The following is a 19083-nucleotide window of genomic DNA, read 5'->3' as shown; positions in this document are numbered from 1 at the left end:
TATCCCTGCACCCAAGGTCAAAGTCACCCCGCTCTGCTCAGTGCATTCCTAGAGGATGCTGGACTCTCATGCTATCACCTGTAATTGATCTCAAGGCTGCTCTGAGGCCTGAAACTTTCCCAGGTCACCTGGATGGAACCAGAATCCAGAACTTTGGCTTCCGGGGGTGGGGGTTTCGGGAGGCGCCAGAGCTTGGCCAGGGTGCCAGTCACTTCCTCTAGCAGCTCTTGTCCTGCTGTCTCTGAGGCAGCCACTTCCTGTGGAGAGAAAATGCTGCCTTCACTGATACGGGCAGCACCTTGCACCAGTGTGGACAGGTTTCAGAGTAACAGCCGTGTTAGTCTGTATTCGAAAAAAGAAAAGGAGTACTTGTGGCACACACAAGTAGAGCTGGACACAAAATGGAAGGATTCCATAGAAATTTTTTTTTTAACAGAAATTTCAATACCAAAATATTTTGATTTGGAAATGATGCAGTATTGCCTCATGGGAGTTATACTTCAGGAACCTCATACTTTCATTCTCCTCTACAGGCTGAGCTCATTGATCAGACTACATCTCCCATGATGCAACAAGGTCCCCTACTTGGAAGGGGGGTGATGCATTATGGGAGTCCCTTGCTGAGGGGCATTATGGGAGATGCAGTGCAGACAGGGAGTCCAGCCTATTGAGGAGAATAGAAATGTGAGGCAACTGAACTGCAAGTCCCATCAGGCCTTGTGACAGTCTTTCCAAATAAAAATATTTTAGGTTTCTTAATAAAAAATCAGAATTCTCCAGGAAAAGGAGCCACTTCTTACAAGACAATTTTGTTTAGTAGAAAACCCAATTTTCTGTCAAAAAAGAGTTTTGATGGAAAATGTTTGACTGGCCCCGCCTCCCTCCCCCTCCCACAAACTTCCAGGACTTGACTGAAGGAATAGAGCTTGGAGGGGAGTTCAAGGGGGTTGTCAGCAGGCATGGGGGAGGGGCAGTATTGTTTGTGTTTGGACAGCACCTAGCACATTCAGGGTACTCTGGTAAACAAGGGATTCATATTAAGAATTGTTTGATGATACAGTGGGACAGATCTGACCTTGGTGTAAATCTGAAGTGACTCCAGGGACTTGATTCTTATCTCTGTTTCCCCGGTGTAATCTGGAGTAACTCCAGCCAAGTCAATATAGTGACAGTGCTGAGATCTGAAACTGGTGCTCTTGATTTTATCGCTAAGATCAGAATGTGGCCCAGCCTGAGCAGCTGCCCCCTATCGGATGGTAGCAGTGTACCTGCAGAAGGTGTTCCAGGTCTGGGTGCTCTCTGAGTTTCATCACCCCCCTGGGCTGGCTGGCGAGCACATGCAAGGTCCTAGAAAACACGAATGGCTGCTGTTATGGGTCGTGTCCAGCGGGGGGCAGGGGCCAGCCCCATAGATCTGGTGGACAAGCGAAGAGAGAGGGCTCAGCTATGGGCCGAGCCAAAGAATAAACCCCAGAACGGAGAAGGACCATTCACCCTGCGCCCACAGGTCACTCAGGGAGGCGCTGCAGGCTCCAGTGGACGAAATGGGGGAGGCTCACATAAGCGATGGGTGAGTGAGGGCTGAGCGATGCCCCCATCCACCAGCTGGATTCCAGCCTCCCAGTGCCTGGGCCATGGTGCGCTGAAATCAGCTCCCATGGCCTTGCTTGTGTGAGTCCTGTGTCATGGGCTCCCATTGGCTTTGTGTGTGAGCTCTGTGCCAGGCACTCCCAGTGCCCTCTTGTGAGCTCTGCCCCAGGCGCTCCCAGTGCCCTCTTGTGAGCTCTATGCCACAGCTTTGTCCTGCCCCTGCCATTTCTAAGTGATGAGTTCAGACGTCCCTCCGCCCTGCTCTCCTGGGCACCCCTTACAGTGTGCGGGGAAGCGTCACCCACATGGCAGCAAACCAGGAGGACTCCTGCTCCTCGGCGCAAAGCAGGTGGCCCAGCGTATCCAGAGCCCGGGGGAAGGCAGGGCTCTGCAGCACGTGGTCATGCCCCTCCTTGTTGGCAGCCAGGCAGCTGAGAGCAAAGCAGGCGTTCCGGCTCCCTCCTGCCTCCGCGCTGGCCATCATGGACACCAGGGCATGGATCTGGAAAGGAAACGCCTCACCTAGTGCCTGGTCCTCGGGCAGCGGCTGCTGGGGGCTGTGCCCGCCCCTTCCCATGGCTGCCCCTGCGTTGGGTTCCCAGTGGTTGTCCCCTGGACAGCGTGAGCATGGCTGCCTCGTCGTCTCCTAATGTCCAGGGGGGCTGGGCCGGGCCAGAGTGGAGCAGTGCCCAGAACAAACCCAGGCTGCCACTGAAAATGAGTGTTGGGGAAAGTGCTGTTTGCTTGTGCCCAGAGCAGGAAGCTGCAGGGCAACCTGCCCCCTTGATACTCTGCTGCTGTGCCCAGCCGGAGCCGGCCTGGAAGGGGGGCGCTAGCTAACCTCACGCAGTCCGGCCGGAGACTGCCAGCCAGCAAAGCCGGTTTCCTCAGCAGATTTGGGGGTGGAGGCGCATCTCCACTTCCCCCCACCCAATGCATGACCAAAGGGCAAGGGCACGAGGGGAACCACTACTGACCTGGGGCTTCCCAGCAGTTCAGAGGGGAGAGGCTCCCATTCCCAGTCCCCTGTGCTGTGCCCCGGGGGCAGGACCCTGTAACCGCTCTGCATGCTGCTCTCTCAGGTCAAGGGCCACGGACACGGACACTGGGCCTGGGCCCTTACTTTCAGGATAAGTGGCACCCGTGCTGTCCCTACTGAATGTGTGTGAGCTGGAAATGCCCCATGCAGAGCCTCTGGGGCCGCATGGGGAAACCCTCCCAAATCTTCTTGTTGGAAACAATCCCCCTTTCAGAGCATGTGTTGTATAGGCCGAGTTGTCCAGTGGTTAGAACAGGGGCTGGGCATCCTGAGCTCTGACACTGACTCTCTGGGTGACCTTGGATGCAGCACTCCCCTGCTCTGTGCCTCAGTTTCCCCAGCTGTAACACAGGGCTAATGATACTACCCCACCTCACCTGGAGTTGTGGGGCTAAGGAATGCCTGTGAAGTGCTCTGAAATCCTCCAGGGAAGGGCACTGGGGATAAGCAGGGGTTATTGTTATACTGGCTGCAGACCAGCCTGGTGCTGCTGGGGAAGCCAAGTCTGGTGCAGAGCTTGGGCTGTGGATTTGGGAGGGACACTGAATGCCCTGTTACTCTCTGGGGCCCCTTCTGGTTGATTTAAGGAGCAGCTCTGAAGGGCTGCAGAGGGGAGGATCCCTGGGACTCCAAGTCCATCCCCTGCTGCTGCTAGGGTTGCCAACTTTCTAATGGCACAAAACCAAACAACCCTGCCCCGCCCCTTCCCTGAGGCCCCGCCCCTTCACCTGCCCCTTCTCTGAGGCCCCACCCCCGCTCGCTCCATCCCCCCTTTCTCCGTTGCTCCCTCTCCCCCACCCTCACTCACTTTCACCAGGCTGGGGCAGGGGGTTGGGGTGGGGGTGGGGGTAAGGGCTCCGGCTGGGGGTGCAGGCTCTGGGGTGGGGCAAGAGATGAGGGATGTGGGGTGCAGGAGGGGGCTCAGGTCTGGGGCAGGAGGTTGGGGTCTTGGGACCTGCGGGGTGAGGGCTCCGCCAGGGGGTTGGGGTGCAGGAGGGGACTCTGGGCTGGGACGGAGTTGGATGTGGGAGGGGGTTTGGGGTGTGGGGTTCCGGAAGCGCTTATCGCGGCTCCCAGGAAGTGCCAGCCAGATCCCTGCAGCCCCATGGTGCATGGGCGGCCCGGGAGGCTGCGCGCGCTGCCCTCGAGCCTGCAGGTGCTGTCCCCGCAGCTCCCATTGGTCGCAGTTCCTGGCCAATGGGAGCTGCGGAGCTGGCACTAGGGGCAAGGGCAGCACGCGGAGTCTCCCTGGCCGCCCATGTGCCTAGGGGCTGCAAGGACTGGTGGCCACTTCTGGGAGCCGCACGGAGCTAGGGCAGGCAGGGAGCCTGCCTTCGCCCTGGGCCCCCGCTGCGCTGCCAGCTGGACTTTCAACGGCCGACCGGAGCCGCCAGGGTCCCTTTTCGACCGGGCGTTCCAGTCGAAAACCGGACGCCGGGCAACCCTAGCTGCTGCCCTTCCCTGCGAGATGCTGGGTCTGTCCTGCGAAGAGCAGAGGTGGCTGCTATCGGTGTGACGGACAGGTGTCAACCGTGCCCCTTGCTCCTGTGGTGGCATCTCTGTGTTGTTTCTACCATGGACAGGGCTTGTGATAGGGACTCTGGGCCTGCTCCTGGCCCCCCAGCATTCTTGACAATCCCCCCTCCCCTCCCCGGATGCTGGGGGAACAGGTCTCCCCTCCGCCAACCCCGCTTGCCTCTCCTCTTACCATGCTGGGGACTTCAGGGAGGGCAAAGAGCTGCCGCAGGCCGAGGTCCGTGTCACACAGGCGCCCCAGCGCGAAGGCAGCGTTCATGCTGCAGCCTGGAATCCCAGCAGGAAGAAACTCGTCAGGAGCCAGAGGCTCAGAAGTGCTGGGCTCTCATGCGGCCCCCAGGACCGTGGGGGGCGGGGGCGGGACAGTTCTGCTCTGCATGGTTGGGGGTCCCCGACAGGCTGCCTGGTGGAGAACTGGCTGCTTATGCCACTGGTGATGGGGGTGTGGCATGGAGTTCTGGGCCTGGGTTCCCCTACCTACTCCAGCCAGGGGCTTTTGGAGGAGACAGTCTTAAGCCTAGGAGACCATGGGCTGATTAGCCCTGCTAGAGTCAAGGAACTTCTGACTCCCGGCCACCCTGAAGGGGCCAGAGACTACTGAGGACCTGACCAAGTCATAACAAAGACTTGACAAACGCCAAATTAGTGAAAAGAACAGGAGGACTTGTGGCACCTTAGAGACTAACAAATTTATTTGAGCATAAGCTTTCGTGAGCTACAGCTCACTTCAAATTAGTGGTGGTGACAGGGACAAACCAGGTTGGTGTAGCGCCCCCTCTCACCACAAGGAGGTGCTAATAGACAAAGCCCCCCATATTACAGGGGGTGCTGTATTAGGGGGATTTTACCACTTCCTCTTCAGCCTGGAGCCAACACCGCGGTCAGGGGCAGGGCAACCGTCTAGGTCTGCTGCAGAAGATACTTCCTAGGCTCTGGCATTAACTTCCTGCCCAGGTCTCAGTCAAGTGCAGGGTGGACCTGCTGCTTCTCCAGCCCCGGCCACTTCTCACTCCTCCCCTTACAAATCCCTGGGCCCGAGGGACCTGAGATGGGGAAATGTTGCCACGGGGCAACTGCTTTCTGCTTCTGCATGGGCAGGGACCAACCCGTGCAGAGAGGCGCGCCTGAGCCTGGAGTGAGCAGCTCAGACTTCTGGTTTCCGGCTGTCTTGGGGGTTTTGAGGAGTTGGAGCCTTTAAAACATATTCTGAAAAACTGTATCTCAGCCAGGCAGATCCCAGAGACCCCAAGACAAACAGACAGACCCTCAGATAGTGCTACAGACAGATGGGACAGGTGGTGATAGAGAGAACGAGAGATCTTCTCCTTGTCTGTAGATTGTCCCCTTTCCTCCATGATGCTCCCCTGCTTTGGCCCATCCATAATATAGACTATCAAGGTTGGAAGGCACCTCAAGAGGTCATCTAGTCCAAACCCCTGCTCAAAAGCAGGGCCAATCCCCAATTTTTGCCCCAGATCCCTAAATTGCCCCCTCAAGGATTGAACTCACACCTGTGGGTTTAGCAGGCCAATGCTCAAACCACTGAGCTTTCCCTTCCTCATACAATCTGCTATGTTCTCATTGATCCTTTCTCCACCCCCTTTCTGGTCTCCCATGAGCCCTCCCAACCCCTACCTCCACCCCAGGCACCGAGCCCTGGCTCATCCCAACCCACCTGCTTCCTCTGCTCTCAGGGAGGCGATCAGCTGTCTCAGGAGGTGCTGGGAGCGAGGGTGTCCCAGCAGTTTCACGCGGCCCTCCTGGGAGCCAGCGATTCGGGCCAGCCCCAGGGCAGCGTTGCTTGCCGTGCCTTCGTCAGCTGAGGCCAGCAGCCCTCTGAGCTTGTCAACAATCTCGTCAGCTTTCTGGGCTTGGAGCAGCCATTGCCGGCTGGGACCTGTTTCCGCCTCGGGGAGAAAATGGGTGAAAAGATGGGAATCAGGGGAATACCTGATAGCCACAAATGGCAGGTCAGGGTGTGTGCACTCAGGAGGCGGGTGCGGGGGGAGGGGGGGAGGTTATCTGGGGCACAGCCTTCCCTTCCCTACTGCAGCTATCATGAGTCTAATGGAGACAGCACTAGGCTAGGGCTTGGGGGACCTAGGTTTACTCCTGACTCTGCCACAGACTGTGACCTTGGGCAAGTCACTTCCTTGATCTGTGTCTCAGTTTTCCCTCTTGTACAATGGGGAGAATGATCCTGACCTCTTGCGTAAAGCGCTTTGAGATCTACAGATGAGAAGCGCCGTGTAAGAGCTGGGTTTTATGAAAGCAGGAGGGAAGTGAATCCTGTGCACCAGGTTGTATGACTGCCCCTCACGGCTCTCCCTCTCTGAGTGCCAAGGTGCTGCCCCTGCCCTGTCTCCTGGAGCTCAGGCTGCTCTACAAGCCAGTGGTGAGATTGCAAAAGCCAGCCCTGTTCCCTGCAGGCTGGTGCAGCCCATGCCCCATGGGCATTAAAGTAGAGGTGGCTGGCACAGGTGAGGCCTTAGCCAGTCCAGCTGCTCTGGGAGGAGGGGCTGCCTGCACTAATCTCAGCCAGCTGAATCCCTGAATGGGCTGGGCATGGGACTGTTAATGGACGGGAGCCTCATGCAATGGGATGCTCCAAGGAGGGATTCCACCTACGCAAACCTTGGAGCCCCCTGGGATACACCTAGTGCCTAGGGAAAGAGCGTTTCTTACCAGGGAGCCCAGGGTGCCTGCCGCATTCATCACAGCCTCTGGGTCGTCCCAGGTCAGCATGGCGCTCAGGCTATCCAGGAGATCCTCGGAGCCCGAGCCACCCCCTGCCAGTGCCACCAGGCGTGCCGCCCCGCTCTCATTCTCGGCGATGGTGCCCAGGATGTAGGCGACGTTGCTGCACAGCCTGGTACAGGAGAGAGCCAGTCAGGTCTTGGGGCTGTTTCATGTCCCACCCACCTGGCAGAGAGCCAGGGGTGCTGCGAGCCTGGAGCAGAGTGCTGGCAATGAGACCCTGGCACCAACGGCTCCTTGTGCAGCTGTGCTAGGGCTGGGGGCAACCTGGCCTGTCGCGGCAGTTGCAAGCTGCAGCCTGCCCCAAGTGCAGCAATTTGGGTTTGCAGGTTAGGGTTTTATTTGATCTGGTTGGAGGCTTTTAAGCAAATTGGCATATTTTAGGAACGTGTGTGCGTGTTATACCGCGTTCAGCCAAACTCAGCCCCCCTGGAGCCCTGCGCTGCCAGCCGGCACTGGGGGTGTTAGGCCCCAGCAGCCCCCTCTAGCTACAGTTCCCAACGTCCCCGAAGTGGTAAATCCGGCGTATTTTGGGTGCATTCCTTAGCTGGGCCTTGTGGAGTTAGAACTAGAGGCAGAAGCGCCAGGTGGTGATGAAAGGCGACAGACAGCACCAGGTTCGTAGGGAGTGTGAGTGAGTGTGTGTCTCTGTGTGTGTGTGTCTGTGTGGGCTGCAGAAGAATTGGACTGAAACTGAGCAACGCAGCTCAAAATCAGGGTGGAGGAGAGAGAAGGGCAGTTAGGGCCTGATCCTGCAGGGTGCCCTGGGTGGTGCTGAGCACCTGCAATTCCCATTCACTTTCGCTGGAGTGGGGTGCTGGCAGGAAGCGCTGAGCGACCGGTTGATGCTGGTTGCTGTGGAGTAGGGCAGGGAAACCCAGCCTGGAGGGTACAGTCGTGGTGCAGTGCTGAATGCCGGGCTCCCCCGCGCTGAGTTACAGCCGTTACCATGGCTTGCTCCTGAACTTTGGACCTTCTGCAGCAGGCTTATGCGTTCCCAAAACTACAGGAAAGAGGTGCCAGGGCTCCAGCAAGAATGAGACCGTTCCTAGCCCAACATGGCACCCTCTGCACAGCCTACCCTCACATGCGCCATACAGATGAGCTCACGCCCAGCATGCAAACGTAGAATTGCCAGAGCGGCATGCCAGCACGAAAAGCTTGTTAACCTCACCCAGTGACTCCTAGCAGGGAAGGCAGGAGGGGGACAGGAAGCCCATCAGAACCATATACCCATCTCATCTGCCCACTTATCCTGAAGGATCCCAGCCGGCAGGAGTCTGCAGATTGTATAAACTATAGGGCAGCCCATCCAAACAGGGTGGAGGAAGGAGACAGGCAGTGACAGGAAGGGAAGGAGGAAGAGCAATGAAATTCTTCTACCTGTGAAGTTTCAGTACCTGACCATTTCTGGACCCTCCTTGGGAGGCAGGGACAGCTTCCTTAGACTGGCCAAACCGTGGGGCAGAGCTTGTCTGTCTTCTGGGTCTGTACAGCACCTAGCACTGGGGTGGGAGGGGTCTTGATCCATGAGTGGGGGTCCTAGTGCTACCGCAATACAAATACTGTACATAAATAATACTAAGCACTGGAGATCATGAGAAAGACCCATGTTTGGGAGAGCGGGGCACCTTCTTGGGGGGCAGGATCTGTGGAGGATTGGTGCAAATTCTTACCAGGTGCCTTCCGGGCACTCCTGCAGTACGGCAGTGCCCCAGTGCGGTGAGTGCAGCCCCTGCTCTGCAGACAGAGCCACCTCTGGCCACCGAACCAGGCAGGGTGCATAGGCTTGTCTACACTACGGGGGCTTCAGTCGACCTAGCCGTGTCGATGCTGGAGGTCAAGTAGGCATAGCGACAGCACTCAGGACTGAGTGACATTTTTACCGCACACCAGGCCTGTATCGTGCAGCGTGATGGGCTGGCCCGTTTGGGAAAACATCCCCCTTCCACTGTAAAGACAGGCAGGAGCTGGGCTCCTCGTTCGTTACACCCCAGCAGTGCGCTCAGAACAGGGGTGGAGAGGATGCTGCTCAGGGACGAATAATGCCCAGAATCGCACGGGGATTTTAGCCTCAAAACAGTTTGATTTTTGCATGAATAAAACCCATATGGGGCCAAGTTGAGCTCTGTTGTAAGCGGGTGTAACCCACACTGTCTTCAGGGGGAGCTGCCCCTGCTTACGCCAGGGCTGCATTGGAGCCGGCGATGGGTTAGAAAGTAGCTATTTTGTCACTGCCTAAGCCACCTGGTAAATGGGGCAGGCTGCCCCACGTGGTACCTGGGTGCACTGCAAGAGCCCAATGGGATATGGCCCCGCTGCGCTCCAGCTCCCACACAGGCTGCTGCGGGGTCAGGCACGGAGATCAGAGGTCATTAGCCTCGGTGCCAGCACGGTGCCCAGCATTCCCATGCCTCCAGCCTGGAGTCATTATTCTGCCTGTCCCATGGCTGGCCTGGCCTCTGCAGAAATGGCCGGCAGCAGCCTCCAGGAAGGTGAAGGCCGCTAGGTTTAATGCCGTTACCTGACTGGCAGTGATCAGCCGTGAGGAGGGGGAGCTGAGAGCGTTTCCAGCCCGGCTGGGAAGAACAGAGCAGAAAGCTCAGGGAGAATCCAGCTAGTGCAGAGCCAGGCGCTGAGGGTGCCATCCTGCAAGGGCAGCAGCTGCGCCAAACAACTGAGCAGCGGGGTGCAAGGGAGACTAGGGTTCGACAGCTGTTTGGGGCTTTGCCATCGCAACTGCCTGGAGACTGAAACTCAGGCCAGGCCGTGGCTCCGAGAGGCCCAGCCCTAACCAAGTGGCTGGGGGCTGATCCCCTCTCGGTTTGAATGGCAGCGCCACACCCGGGAACAGTGCCTGCCAAACTCAGAGCCTCTTTGCCTTCCTTTGTAGCTGTGCACCGGGTGTAACAGCCTAACCCTAATGGGAGCCATTTATCTTCCCAGGGCCTGTTAAGGGTGTTGGCAACAACCCTGCAAGAGCAAATACCAGACCGGGAGGCGCCCATTGTCCAGTCTCTGTAGGACACAGGGTCTGGAGATTAGAGCACAGGAGAGTGAGGCCCAGATCCTAGGCTTCATTTAGGGGCTGATCCAAAGCTCAGGGAGATCAGGGGAAACTTTCCTTTGATTCCTATGGGTTTTGGGTGAGGGGCTCAAGCGTAGGCTTGACTGTGCTCAGTGAACAGGGCAACGGTTCAATGTCCTCTGTTTAACCGCTCACCCCTGTGTCTTCCACTCCACATCCTCTGTCCCGCCCAGTGCAAGTACCAACATGCTCTCCACACACTGGCGGGTCTGTGGGTTTACTTTAAATTTACACTCCAGTAACTACACACATCTGTGGAGAGCCAGTCCCCCTGCCTTATTCACTATGGACCCCATGCTGCTGGTAACGATGGTTAGTGTTTTCTTCTTAAAGCCCCAACTCCTGGAGTAGGTGAGACTGGCAACTGTCATGTGGTGGGGGGGAAAAGTCTGTTAGCGGTCGCAGAGAGGAGCTTGAAAACATAGCAAACCCCAGCAGGTCAATAAACAGAGCCCAACTGTATTATGTTTAAAGTCCCCTGGATTTAAAGCAATCTCATGAGCTGAATGAGGCAGAGGGCCTGCCGAAAATAGTATGGGCCCATCTGGTTAAAGACTGAACTGAAATGTAGACACAGCAGGGGCAGAGTTAAAGTCACCAGGACAAACTGATCCTCGGCATTTCCTGATGTTTTAGTGCTTCACTCTGCCACCTTCATCCCTTTATGGACTTTTTGTGGGTGGAATTTTCCTGTTTTATTTTTTAAAGGAAAATGATAAAACAATGAATTCCCATCACATGCTGGAGAGAATCATAGAACCATAGGGTTAGAAGGGACCGCAAGGATCATCTAATCTAAACCCCACAGAGCCAAAGACCACTGTGTCCTGCACTGGATGGTCCCTCAGTCAGGGCATCTGAACTGCCCTGCCTCAGTCAATGCATCTATTCATAGACCGCATGGAATGAGGCAGGGTGGATCTGGCTGTGCCAGGCTAGGAGGGTCCAGTCTGGGTCCATCTCTAGTTAGAAGCAGCCGCCATAGAAGTGGATGGTGTGAGAGAGCAGGGGAGTCATAGATAAGCACACCACGTCACACGGGTATCCCCTCTAAGCCGTACAAGGGGAATAGTCCCACACTCACTCACCTCACTTCAGGAGCAGCCAGGAGTCTACAAAGAGCCCCCAGATACTCTTCACACTCAGCATCTCCCAAGAAAACCTCCAGCATGCCTTCTCTGTCCTTGTGAAGATCAGCCACTAGGCCTTGGACAGCCTGCAGCACCTGCTGGGGGTCTGGGGAAAGCAGCAGGGGGAAGGGGCTGCACATCTCAGCAGCGTCCTCAGTAGGAACCAGACCAGGAGCAAACTTCCCAAGAAGCCTCCTCCCTTCCGCCTGCCAGTATCTAGAGGAGCCACCAGAGATGTCTAGTCAGGCAGCTGCAAAGATTCATCCAGGCAGGTGGCTGAAAGGACAGAACTGCTACCAGGAGCTACAGTGATCTTCCTCCTTGGAAAAGACATGGGAGCAAACATGGCCAAGAGAGCGGTCACTCCCAACTCCTTTCTTCCAGATCTCGCTCCAGCTCACTGCAGTCTCCAAAGGAAAAGATAAACCTGCCCTGGCACCTCCGTTGGGTAGGAAACATCAAGCGGAGGTTCAGCAACCCCACAGCCACTTGCCCCCAGGTCTGTTCTTTCCCCTGCCCCTTCCCCCAGCTGTTTCTCTCTTTAGCACTAGGAGGGTCAGGAAGCAGCAGTCACAGAGTCACAAGCAGGAAAGGGAAAGTGCAAACCCAGGAGTTTGCTTCGTGTTAAGTTTTTCCTAGTGCCTTGCCTGCTCCTTGCTCCTTTCAGCCTGGCTCCCTGCAGCCAATGCCCACTGCCAGTGTGTGAACACATCTCATGGACTGTGGCATTCCGGGGGAGAGGGGCCTTTCAGATCGCAGAAGATTGATGCCCCATGCCGCCAATCAAAGGGAAGCCCTGCCTGGGGAGGGAAGGCCCTTAGCTACTCCAGTTAGTTACTGTAGTTGTCAGTTGCTTTGTTGTCATGCCACATTTAAAGGGGAATACCCCTGTAACAATGGGCACAAAACCACTGTAAACCAATTCTCGCCTGCAGATGGAAATATACATGAAGGAAATAATGTATAAAATGTTGCATCCAATGAAGTGAGCTGTAGCTCACGAAAGCTCATGCTCAAATAAATTGGTGAGTCTCTAAGGTGCCACAAGTCCTCCTTTTCTTTTTGCGAATACAGACTAACACGGCTGCTACTCTGAAACCTGTCAATGTATAAAGAGGAATCCAATATTTCCTGCTATAAAAGTCAACCTTCCCACTGAAAGCAGGAAAGAATTTTAGATCGCTGACAAAGAGAGCAAACAAAGGCCCCAATCCTGCAGTCGGAGCTGCACATCCACCAGATGCTTGTGCCCATGCAGAGTCAGGGATTAAATGATTTTCTCCCATGTGCCAGCTGTCAGATGTGTCTGTTGCCCTGTGCAGGTGAATTAGTGCTTGCTGGTGAGAAGGGAGAAGGCAGAGACCGGCAGGCCGCTTATCTTTTGAATGAGAAACTCCCATTTGGAACTAGTGATCCTGGTTTGTTTTGTTTCTGCACCTTGGTGGAGGGGCGGGGGGGGGGAGAAGGGGTGTGTGAATAGGATTGTGTGACCATTCCCCGCACCAGCAGGGAGAGATGAAATCTCCCCTGGGCACCCATGTATATCTGTTCATTCAGACAAAGATGAAATGGACGCCCTGCACCTTGGGTTGGCAGGTGCCCCCAGCATGTGCCAGGTGACTGGTGTTATGTTTCTCTTTGCACTGGTGGAAATAGCTTCACACGGCGCAGGCAGGAGAGAATCAGGACAGGAGCCTGTAACCTGAACAACAAGTGTCTTTCTTGTGTTACTAACAGTGTAACCCCCTGGGCAGAGTGTGGTGTGTCCCCGCTGGGCCCAGTCCCCGCAGCATGAGGCTGGGCCAGCTCCAGGCGCGGCTCTTTGGTTCAAGCTGGGACTCCGGAGGGATCAGACACGGGGGGAGGCAAAACATCGAAATCTCTCCCTGCGCCCTGCTGCCTGGCTCGCCTAGGCTCCCTGCGCCCTGGCTCTGCGCAGCCGGGCAGGTGCCCCACGCGGCATCTTGTCTCCTTGAAGCCAGCTGAGCTCCTGCTGGCTCAGATTAAGCACGTCCTGGCAAACCCTGGTTCAATCCAGAACGAAACCTGTTTCCATTCGGCACGAACAGCGGGAACCTGCCCGCGCCCCCTGGGGCCCGTAGCGCCCCCGGCCCGAGCCCCGGCCCGCCTGGCCGCGTCCCCTTTAAGCCGAGCGGGGAGGTGGAAAGAGACGCGCTCGCCCCTCCTCCCAGCCCGGCCCCTTCCTGCCCCAGCCTCTGGCCTGGGGAGCGGCCCCCAGCCCCGCTAGGGCCGAGCTGCCCGCGCCCTGGGTCCCCCACCCCAGGCATGGCCGAGCCGGCGGGGCCCTTTTACGCGCTGCGGCTCGGGGATCACCAGTATCTCTGCTACTGCGCCGCGCAGGAGAGCAGCGGCTTCAATATCTAGTAAGTGCGGGGCATTCACCCCCCCGCCCGCCCCAGGTACCCGGGGGGGCGCGAGGCTGCAGGGAGCCAGCACCCCCCCCCCCCGGCAGGCCAAGGGGGTTAACGGGGCTCAGGCCCCTGCGATCGCATCCCAGCTCTGCGGGGGGGGGCTGTTTCCCTGCCTGCTGCAGGACCTGCCCCCCCCCCCGCCCCAGCGCCTGGGGCAATTACCCCCCGCCCCGCCCCGCCGTGCGATCTCTGCCCGTGCGGTTTGCACGCACCGGGCCCCGTGAACCGCGGCTGCTCCGCCTCCCGGGGTGGGTAACCGGCTTCGAGGGGCCGAGGGGGGGCGGGGGTCCTGCTTCCTGCGGGGCTTGACCCGCAAACCCAGGGCCCGTGGCTGCGGCGTGGGCCCCTCTCCCGGCCGGGAGCCGGTGACTGCCCCCCGGCCGTAGCACGCCGGGTTCCCGGGGCTCCGCTTCCAAGCCGGGAAGGAGCCGCCTGGTTTCGGCGCGGGGCCGGGGGCTTCGGCTGCGGGCCTAGCTCGATCTCCGCCTGCAGCGTTTGCAGGTCCAGGGACGGCCCGGGCCGGGCTGATGCAAAGCCCCGTTTGCGGACGTGCCTCGGGCTTCCCCGCGTGAGTGGCGCCTCGGGTGGCCCCAGCCGATCAGGTTCTCCGCTATTTCCGCCGCCTTTTTTCCCTTTGGGGGGGCTCCCTTGGGACAGTGGAGATGTGGGTCCGTCCGTGTCCGTTTCTCCCGCAAGGTCTCCTTGCACCCGTGGCAAATCGCGCAGGAGAAGAGTTTCTTTCCCGCTAAGAAACTAACCCGAGGTGGGAATCTCAGAATTGTCAGGTCTGTGTAAACTGGGTATCTAAATCTGTGCTCCCCTTTTTAAAACACGAATCCCAGGGCCCGGATCTCAGTTTTCCCTCCACCTAGCAGCGCAAAGGGAATCATTAAAGGGGACCTCACTTGCCTTTGGGCTTGATTTAGGGCCCCTTTGCACGGCGGGTGCCAGGGGTTTTTAAAGGGACCAGTGAGGAATGAGAATACAGCTCTCTTGATGTGAACTGTTCTGCTTTTTGTATTAAAGGGATGCCACCTCAAAAGTGCATTTCTGTCCGAATCTTCGACATGCAAGGCTCTCGCCCACAGCTGTATCTGAAAGAGATTAGAGAAATAGCTTCTTTCTGTGTGTCCTACAGTTCTCAGAGTAGCAGCCGTGTTAGTCTGTATCCGCAAAAAGAACAGGAGGACTTGTGGCTGCGGGCCTAGCTCGATCTCCGCCTTAGAGACTAACAAATTTATTTGAGCATGAGCTTTCGTGAGCTACAGCTCACTTTGATGAATGGAGGGAAGCTTCAGTGAAGTGAGCTGGAGCTCACGGAAGCTTATGCTCAAATAAATTTGTTAGTCTCTAAGGTGCCACAAGTCCTCCTGTTCTTTCTACAGTTTTCTGGTTCCCTGGTATAGTCAGTTCCCAGCAGGTAAGTCACTTTCCCCTGTTTGGGCCGGTCTTCCCCAGGGTGAAAGGAGAGAGTAAAACCATTCTTAAACACAGGACACTGTGATTGTAAAAACCACAGCTGGCATGGGGCCCCAAACTACTTCAACCATTTTTTTTTTTAAATGGGCTAGATGTCACCTTTATAAGGTCCCTTTAACTTCATCCCATCTTGTTTCCCCAGTGTAACCAATGCATCTGAGGTGTGGAGTACTGATTTCACCCTGGAGAAGCTGGAAGGACATGTAGGTAACAATTGTGCAGGTTCCAACCTTGGGAGGCTGATGCCAGTCACAATGCGTACCACGCACATCAAGTCAACTTAAAGGGGACCTGCAAATGTGGGGTGGCCCAGGGGGGTGTTAAACTTTATATATACATTTTAGGAGAGCAACGTTTTAAAAACATGGATTAAAAAGCAACAGTTTGGCTCATTTAAAAACATAAGCAGAGAAAATCAGGAAAAAATGATTGTACGAGAACCAATGTCTCTAATTATAACTTTCAGAGTTATAACTTTCCAAGCTGTTAGGAACAATAATTGATATTTATTGTGGCTGTAAAAGTTCACTTGGCAGAATTCAATTTTTATTTTTTATAATTTTGAGGGCTAATATCAATGTTAACTTTTAAAAAAAAATTAATATTTTCATGTATTTAAATTTTTACAGTTGTGGGAAATTAGTGTGGGTCAGACAATAATTAAATGACAGTTGATGTTGAGATTTAAAAAGTTAAAGCTTTATAACAATTAGAACACACATTGTCAGCATCACATGTCAAAATGTACAAAGTAAATGTCCTTCAATCAACTTCTAATAAGTTCTCGGTGACATATTTCTTACTTTGCCTATCTCTAAGTTTTGATTATTATAAGTGGAAATTTTTCATCTGTTTGTGTGTGTATGTGCAGAAATCAGTGTTTTCTGATATCCATAAACATTAACTCTTTCCAAACCTATGTATAAGTACCTTAACAGGGGAGAAAAAACCAGGTACTGAAGTGCTCTGCAGTGTAATGGAGAAGGCACTACAAGAACCAGCAGCTGGAAATTAAACCAGACAAATTCAACTTAGAAACAAGGCCCCCATTTGTAGCAGTGCGGGTAGCTGTAACTACGTGCTCCATGTACCCCAGAGGGGTGCTTGCTCTCTGCGAGGTCATCCAGCAGTCGTTTGGTCACTAATGATCTCGTTCGGTGGGAGGAAGGAGTCCTCCCCTCTGCGATGAAGAGGCGGGTGTGATGGAGTCACTGTGAAATAGCTCAATGCCAGTCCATGACACTAGGGCCTGATTTGCCTTTGGCCTGCACCTCGTGTGGCTGCTTCCACCAGTAGAGAGTGGTTGTAAAATCAGAATGTGCTTTGCACCCGTGCTCGCTGGTGTAAGGGGCTGCACACGACGGAGCGGGATCAGGCCCCTCGTATCTGTCACTGGTGGCTAAGCCTTCCTCTGGGGCTCTCTCTCTTTCAGAAGGCCCAGAGTGGGATGTGTCCTTCTGAAGATTACAGCACAAAGTTCAGGTGAGCTCTAAGGTGAGATCTTCCGCCTGGGAACGAACAATCGGGGCTCGTTTTGGTGGGTCTGGAAACCCTTGTCTCACGCCAATCTCTTCCCTGCACAGAGAAGCCTTTGAGCACAGAGCTGCTGCCTTGACAGTACATGACAGCAAAGCCACCCTGCGGCTGAAGGAAGGTACCTGGAGCTTGACTTTTGACCTATTCAAGCTACCCTGCTCTGAAGCTAGGAACCAGTTGCAGGCATTGATGTTTGGCTTAGTGGGGTGTGTCAGCAGCCTGGAGAAACGTCTTGAAGGTACCGTGTGGACATTTTTTGGAGTCAGGGGAGGGGAACATTGATTTCAGCTGCCGTTATCTTGCCATCTGCTGCCCACCGCTGTAATTCAGGGCAGCCCCTCCTGGCTGGGCAAGGGCAGATTCCTCATTATGGCTCTCAGGGCATGTGGGAAGCTGGTGCTTGGAGGTGGCTGCACCTTGTCCACCTACAACGGAGGAAGATGTTTTACCTGCAACCTGCACTTGGAAAACCAAGCTGCGACTGGGCCAGCCTGTGTGTGGCGAGCACACTGGGGTACAGAGCCAACTTGGGGGGGGGTGCCGATGGGGTTGTGCTGCCCTCCTCTGAGTCTGGGGTAACTTGCATCCCCCCTTGCCTCTCCCACACACAGTCATGGAAGGGGGCCCAGCCCTCAGGGCTGTTGCTCTGCGGGGGTGCAGCAATTGGGAGTGAAAGGCTGGTGAGAAGCCATAGTTGGACTGGTTTCTAGCCGGAGCCTGCCAGGACCTCTGCTGGCTACAGAAGAGTAAAGGCCTGCGGCTGTTTGCGGGCTGTTGGGGCAGGTGGATGTGAGGAGACAGCCTAGAAAACCCAGTGGTGGCCGAGTGTGAATGTAACAGCCCAGCTGGAGATGACAGAGTGCAAACGGACCTTTTTGGCACAGCGGTCCCTGCCCTGGGAGTTTGATGGTGACCCACTGCAGGGTGCAGGGCAGGGTTATGGGGGAGGCACTAGGAGGAGAACGCTGCTCGGGGGGAGCATGGTATTTTCAAGTCCAGCTGTGCAAGCATCACTGTAAGCCCACATGCACTTGGCTCTTCTCCCATTTGCTCTGCGCCTCCCCCCAGGTGGTGCTGACCGCTGCACGCAGCAGCTGGTCTGGGAGCACAGGGCTGTGTACGCTGCACCGGGGGCAAACCTTGACCAGACGTCGTCTGTCTCCTTCTCTTAGCTGCAGAGGATGCTGCTGCTTCATGCAGTCCAGAGAAGAACCTGCTCCAGAGCCAAAGGCTGTTGATCCCAGGTAGGGACGGGATGGTTGCCAGGGTTTTGCTGCCTTGCTTGCAGTTTGTCCCACATAAGGTTTCTTGCTGCTGGATCCATTCACTCTCCAGAACTCCCCTGTGCGCCACGGATTAAATGCACCCCCCCCATGTTAATGCAACGTTGGGGTTCACGGATAGTCACTGAAAGTCAGGGAATCGAGAAGTTCGCTTCCGATGGCGACAGTAACTCAGCCCTGGGGCATGTGGTGTGTCTGAGACCCTCCACCAATACCACATGCTGGCCAGCGTTGCTCTAGCATCCCTCCAGCTGGATTCACAGTGGAAACGTTGCCAAGCACTGAAACATCCTGCCCTTTCGTTGGCCTTTGCTCTTAAGCCAGTGCCACTCCAGCAAAGCTCACTAGGAGCGGGTCCCTCTCTAAACACCACCTTAAACCTGGAGCCTCTGCCGCTCAGTGGGGCAACCTGGCACGCGGCAACAGCAGCAAGGATGGAACTGGGACCCTTCTGCCCAAAAGCACCCACTTGGCATGGCCCCGGTGGCTTGCCGGTAATGGCTTTATAGAGGCTGCTAGCCACAGACAGACCCAGTGGGTTCTCTGTGGCTCCCAGGCTGAGTAAACGCAGCCTAATGTCCCCACACAAGGTTTCACCCTGGCCTGGCCTCAGCAGCACTTTGACCAGAGGCTCTCATCCTTTCTGAGCAGACCTGAGTCCCAGGAAGAACAGGGGAGGCGGCTCAGCCATGACAGCCAAGAGACGAGTCCCAGGAGAGTCTCTCATTAACCCGGGATTCAAAAGGTAATTCCTCCAGCATCTGCTCCTCTCCCAGCCTTTGAGCCGCAGCCCCGGGTCACTGCCCGCAGCCCAGTGACCTGCGATGGCCACCTGGAGCCAGCCTGGGCAGACTCGACCAGGACGGGTTTGTACGACGGCTGGCAGCTGCAGAGCTGCCAGTGTGGCCCTCTGAGTTTGCGTGTCCAAGCGCCATAGCCAGCGACTCAACCCCTTCCTCTGTTCTCTTTAGTGGGGCCAGGTGTCCGTCAGATGTATTGACCGGACGCCCAGAGTCCGGTTACCATGGCGGGGCAGGAGGCCCTGGGTCATCAACCTGCACCAGCTCCTTCTCAGCTGTGGCCACCTCCTTCCTACCTGCATCACAGGCAGGCAGACAGCGGGCTGCAGCTCCCGTCCCAGCCCCAGAGCAGAGGGAGCCCAGCTGGTGGAGGAGGAAGATGGAGAAGATTGAGCTAAAAGGGGTGGGGGGAG

The 19083-nt window shown here is 56.1% G+C and overlaps 2 protein-coding genes across 2 annotated transcripts in view; one reads left to right on the top strand and one right to left on the bottom strand.

Moving 5' to 3' along the window:
- The window catches only part of LOC140899379 (uncharacterized), a 25393-nt gene extending 11223 nt beyond the window's left edge, over positions 1 to 14170 (bottom strand). Inside the window, exons 1-7 of the mRNA XM_073314810.1 lie at positions 13785 to 14170; positions 6851 to 7034; positions 5841 to 6072; positions 4338 to 4432; positions 1896 to 2092; positions 1269 to 1347; positions 79 to 257 (exon numbers count right to left, since the gene is read on the bottom strand). Coding sequence (XP_073170911.1) covers positions 79 to 257; positions 1269 to 1347; positions 1896 to 2092; positions 4338 to 4432; positions 5841 to 6072; positions 6851 to 6910 — 842 coding nt within the window. The 5' untranslated portion in view covers positions 6911 to 7034; positions 13785 to 14170. The remainder of the gene's footprint in view (positions 1 to 78; positions 258 to 1268; positions 1348 to 1895; positions 2093 to 4337; positions 4433 to 5840; positions 6073 to 6850; positions 7035 to 13784) is intronic.
- On the top strand, positions 13325 to 19083 carry PAXX (PAXX non-homologous end joining factor). Its single transcript, XM_073314190.1, is given in 9 exon segments — positions 13325 to 13524; positions 15194 to 15254; positions 16484 to 16533; positions 16635 to 16825; positions 17760 to 17831; positions 18522 to 18615; positions 18842 to 18855; positions 18858 to 18980; positions 18983 to 19083. Coding segments are annotated over 9 exon segments (789 nt in total). The 5' UTR covers positions 13325 to 13426; the 3' UTR covers positions 19069 to 19083.

Source organism: Lepidochelys kempii, chromosome 16 (genome assembly GCF_965140265.1).
Source record: "Lepidochelys kempii isolate rLepKem1 chromosome 16, rLepKem1.hap2, whole genome shotgun sequence".
In the NCBI taxonomy this organism is placed as follows: domain Eukaryota; kingdom Metazoa; phylum Chordata; order Testudines; family Cheloniidae; genus Lepidochelys; species Lepidochelys kempii.
The sequence above is the reverse complement of the archived record's forward strand: the minus strand, read 5'-3'. Positions and strand labels throughout refer to the sequence as shown.